The following is a 5036-nucleotide window of genomic DNA, read 5'->3' on the forward strand; positions in this document are numbered from 1 at the left end:
CTAGTCTTTATTTTCAGGTGTATTTTTGTCTGTCCAAATGACATTGGCACTACAACGTTGCTAATTACCTTGGGAAAGGTTAGTCTGTCTGCAATTTTTTTTTCTCCTAGAATCCTCAGCTATCCTCATGTGGAGAAGATTCTAGTTGCCTTTGGTGTATTGCTTTTGTTTACCATTCACTTTGGTTCACTCTTTAGTAAAAACCTACCTGGGTAGGTACAATATTGTTTCCACACGAGGCTTCTTGAACAATTCCATTTTCTCATGTATAAACCACTTGGTAAGGTAGGATGCATTAATCTGGAAGTCTGATAAAGCCAAAGACTTGGGCAAATGGAGGAATTACTTTCAAAACAAATTTCTATTAATGTTAATGAATGGAAGATTTGCTCATCCTCCCTTTTCTATTTATGCCATCTATTTGTCATTGGTTATCATGGCAACCAAAAACAGAATTATACAAAACAAGACTTATGAAATAGCTCCATTTAAATGAGGATTTCATTTCATAATTTTCAGATTTAACAGTAGGGTAATGAAGTTCAGAAACAGACCTAGAGCATAAAATTTTTAAAAAATGTAAACATTTTCCACGTGCAAGGCACATAGACTAGTTTGTGATGTGAAGGGTTGGAAACTAACCTATAACGGCCAGAGAGGTACAAATGCCAAAAGGACCAAGTGTAACACAACAGGGTTAATGGAGACTGAAGTAATCTAGAGAGAATTGAATTTAAGGTGTCTATAAAGTTCTGTGAAGATAAGAAAAAAAATGGCTGTATAGTCAATGTGGTGTGTATGCCTGCAAGTCTGTGATACTTGATTCAGTGTGAAGTATGTTTACATAAAAGTTCTATGGAATAATCAATTTATTAATATATAGAATAATAAAAGATATTTAGAAAATTATTGGTGAATTATCTTATGATTAATAAGAACTTCCTATTTATGCTCAAGAAAACTCAGAAATGTTTAGAAGGATAAATGAATAACCAAGCCCTTTATAGAAAAAATATACACTTTATTTTCAACTAGAAAGGTGCAAACATGTAACTTTTGGTCACACTCTCAACAAATAAACTGTCTGAAAAACAGTCATATCAAAGTAGAAACAAATGCTTCCAGGTGAAAAAACTGATCAGCTATATAGAGTCACTCAGTTTTTAATAAAGGCCATTTGTTCATTAAAAGTGAGGCTACCACATTTCCTACCTAGAAATCAGCCTGCCAAGGACACTGATGCCTCGCTTTTGCAAACAATCTGTTTTGACGGACTGTCATTCTATCTGAGCAGAATTTCCATATAAGTATCCATTTCATGCTTTGAACGATCAGACAAGCTTTACATTCTACCTATGGTGTTCAGAAATTGAGGCTAACATTGAAATATCAAAGCATTAAAAACAAAAATAAAAAGGCACAAACAACTTTAAATTAACTTAGATAACTGTACATATATATATATATATACACACACACACACACAAATATTTACAATATAAATTTTAAAAAATCTGGCTTGTTACAGGCAAATTCACTTGCCACAAGCTGTCCAGTCTAATTGACAGGATTCCGATTCCTGAACAGTGTCATTCGAATCAGAATGTCAGAGCTGAGTCTGCTGTTCTGACTTAAGGAACAGCTTGACTCAGTCTCTTGATGGCTGGAGAATGCACATCCTAGCTGTCACTGGGGCTACAGGCAGGTCAGTGAGCACGCTAAAATTTTCTTTCTCAATTACACTTCAAATAGCAGGCATATTACTCGTATAAGATGCTATCTGATGATACTAACCTTTCTGGTGGTACCCTCCCACTGCTCCTAAAGCCACACCTTAATATACATTCTGGTGCTGTGTACTAATGTAGTTCCACTGTCAAGTCTTAACATTCTTCAAACCAGTGTCTGGGGTCGATAGACTATTTGTTTGACATGGCACAATGTTTTGAATTGGGTGGGAATCTTTTCCCCCAGTTAGAAAAACAGATTTAAATAACTTGTGCTACTGAAATCATTTTTACGGAAAAATGAGATGTGAATCAGTTCAAGTTCCAGTCTAATGAGTTAATGTCTCTCACTCTCTCGCTTCATGCCATGTCTCCGTACATCTTCCTGTAGTACAGCGACTCAAAGATGTCATTGTCTCCGGGACAGTTGTAATGGCAGGCACAGGTCTTGATGAACATCATGTTCTTCTTCATGACCTCGCCGTCAGGGCACTTGAACTCCACCGGCAGGGTGGTGGTTCTGTGGGGTGTGCAGCATCGGCCGTCGGTACATACTCCACAGAATTTAGCTCGGTATGTCTTCATGCTGGTGCAGCCAGAAAGCTCAAACTTGATAGGCTTGGAGATTTTGGGAGTACGGATGCACTTTTTGCCCTTCTAAGGAAGACAAGGGAAAAGAGAGAGAGAAAAAAAATCAGCGACTCTACAAGAGGAGTGGCTTTCTTCAACCCTCTGTGTTTTAGTCTTCTGTTGTCTGACTTCTGTTTATATTTTGAGGGGAGGAAGTTTGAGTCTCATTTGCTATGTCCAAAAATAGCCAGGGCCTCTCTTGGAATGTCTTGAATTAACTAACCCTGTGGAAGATTTCGTAGTGGAAAACTGGTGGTTGCTATTACACAAGCTCTCATTCCAGCAAAACAGCTCAATGGTTAGATAGTTTTGGAGATAACGGGCTTATACTAACAAGCGTGGCAAGAGCCCTAAGTTGGGTCCTATCCACTGTTTTTCCTGTGAAAAATAGTTAATAGGAGCAGAACATGTACCTTAATGTTCTCTTCCAGGTCAGCTTCGCAAGGCCTGACCATGCACAGGCGGCTCTGCTTCTCTAGCCTGCAGGAGGCGTTGTCATTGGTAACCCGGGTGGAGATGCCCATCCCACAGGTCTTGGAACAGGCGCTCCACTCTGTGGTCTGGACCAGGCAGTTGGCTCTAATCATAGTTGGGTCTGGGCCAAACGTGTCTTCCAGTCGGTAAGCTGCGAGAGCAGAGCACACAAACACCATGTAAAACGCCTGGATAAGGTATTTCCCCCGTTCGCTCGGCACAGTTAGGACTCCCTCCCTGGGAGAGAATCACGACCCTGACTTAGAGGAAGACTCGACTCACCCGCGAGGGCAGGCCCAACCACGGTTTGGTCCTTGGGCTCGTCACACACCCACTCCTCGCAGCATTTCCCGGGCAGCTTGACCCTCCTCGGGAAGGGGCAGTCAGGGCTGGGCAGACGAACGTCCATGCTGCACAGGGGCATGCAGCCCACCGCCCCGTCCAGGCACGTGCACTGGTACTTGCAGCTGCTCTGGAAGGACTCACCGCTGCGGTACACCGTACCACCGAAGATGCAGGGAGCACCATCTTTGGCTGGAGAAGAGGAAGGGAAGAGAGGGGTGGGGGATGCAGAGGTCAGGCATTGGGGCGCTCTCACATCCAGAGCGTCAGGGATGCGAGTTGGGATCTGGGCTGCAGGGGGCGGGCTGGCAGCAGCTGGAGAAAGAAACTCAGTCCGAGCGGTTTCTTTTTCCAGCGGGCGGGTGGGCGTGAAGGAGGAGGCGGCCGGACACCTAGCGGTGGGGGCTGCGGGTCTTACCGGTGCACACGCCGATCTTGCGGTTGGCCGGGGAGCCGAAGTCACAGAAGAGGCCCTTGTGCGGGTCGCAGGGGTCGCGCTCGGTGCACAGCTCGCCCAGCTGCTTGGCGCAGACGCGGCAGCAGCCGCAGCCGTCCAGCACGAGGCTCACGCCCGCCGGGCAGCGCGGCGCCGGCTCGTCCGGGCACCGGCACGGCCCGCTGCAGTTCTGGCCGACGGCCGGCTGCAGGGAGGACAGGGCGGTCAGCGGCGCTCGGTCGGCGCGCACGCCCTCCCCGGCCGGCCCCGAGTCCCTCCCTGGCAGCCGCCGGCCGCAGCGGGGGCTCTCGGCGCTTACCCGGCTGCAGAGGGCGAGGAGGAGCACGAAGGCGACGCGGACGGGGCCCACACTGGCGGCGGTCATGGTTGGCACTGCGGGCGGAGCGGAGGGCGCGGTGGCGGCGAGCGGGGAGCGGCGGGGCCTGGAGCGCTGGCGGTGGTCGGAGGTGGGGACCGGGACGCGCCGGGCTGTCGTCTCGGGGCTGTCGGCCGGGGCGGCTGCCGTCGAGCTGGAGGGTGGAGTCGCACTGGCTGTCTCCTCTCAGCGGGGAAGAGTTGTTGTGTGAGTTTGGGGCGGGCGGCCCGAGGCTTTTATACGCTCCGGGCGGCCGCGGCTCGCCAATGAGCTGAATGGAGTCCTACACAAACAGGGACATTCCTCGCATTCCTCCCCACCTTCCTGCCTCATCAACTCACACCGGATTGATCCTGACCCCTTGACACTCAGCATTCCTCCGTCTGAAAAAGCTGGCACACTCCAGCTCACAGAAAAAAAAAAAAAAGGAAAAAAAAAAGCGCAGTATTTCCAGCACCAAATAGAATTTTTTTCCCTATCCTCTTCGCACCACTCCTGATTCATATCATTTAAAAACACACTGGCAATTATTTCTTATTTCTGTTTCGAATAAGTTTGCCCGGTTCTATCCACTGATATACATCCTTTTTAGGAAGTAGGTAGCTGAAGAGGCCAACAGCAGGAATTCCTAAAAAATTCGAAAAGGTTTCTCCCCCCCCAACCCTTAGCAATGATTTCCGTTTTAGAGGCTGTAGGCTCTTGAAACTCTCCAAAGAGTAGAAAAGGAGTGAGTTGCTTTTAACCATTTGAAATCCTCAAGATGCCTACCTGTAAAACCCTGAATTCTATATTTGAGATTTGATCATTTGTCACTTGAGGTAACGGTTTTGGGACAAGAAAGAGAACAAAGAGAGGGGTGTGACTCAGGATGCAGTCTCCTGGGGCAGATTTCCAAAACTCTTGCTTAGTTTTCTCTTAATATATGTAGGAGTTTTATATAGGGAAGGACAAGGGACGAGTGGCCATCAATGTTTCCAGAAAAAGGGATCCATTGTTCTATCAGAGCAAATGATTCTGTGTTGGGTAGGTAGGGGCTCTGGGTGTCAGGGTG

At 47.2% G+C, this 5036-nt stretch overlaps 1 protein-coding gene across 1 annotated transcript; it reads right to left on the reverse strand.

The window, feature by feature from the left end:
* Positions 1–1000: 1000 nt before the first annotated feature.
* CCN2 (cellular communication network factor 2) lies at positions 1001–4829 on the reverse strand. Its single transcript, XM_019029565.4, has 5 exons — positions 3929–4829; positions 3592–3814; positions 3114–3365; positions 2771–2982; positions 1001–2384 (listed from the first exon to the last, which is right to left on the reverse strand). The coding sequence occupies exons 1-5, from the start codon at positions 3992–3994 to the stop codon at positions 2088–2090; spliced, it is 1050 nt and encodes a 349-aa protein (XP_018885110.2). The 5' UTR covers positions 3995–4829; the 3' UTR covers positions 1001–2087.
* Between the last annotated feature and the right edge of the window lie 207 nt (positions 4830–5036).

The sequence above is a fragment of the Gorilla gorilla genome, chromosome 5 (genome assembly GCF_029281585.2).
Source record: "Gorilla gorilla gorilla isolate KB3781 chromosome 5, NHGRI_mGorGor1-v2.1_pri, whole genome shotgun sequence".
NCBI classification, from domain to species: Eukaryota; Metazoa; Chordata; class Mammalia; order Primates; family Hominidae; genus Gorilla; species Gorilla gorilla.

Coding starts and splice junctions, on each gene's coding strand:
- CCN2 (XM_019029565.4), bottom strand. CDS start 3,994: ATGACCGCCGCCAGTGTGGGCCCCGTCCGCGTCGCCTTCGTGCTCCTC. Junction 3,366..3,591: donor CAAGATCGGCGTGTGCACCG/GTAAGACCCGCA, acceptor CCTCTTCTCCAG/CCAAAGATGGTGCTCCCTGC. Junction 2,983..3,113: donor GGTTGGGCCTGCCCTCGCGG/GTGAGTCGAGTC, acceptor CTGCTCTCGCAG/CTTACCGACTGGAAGACACG.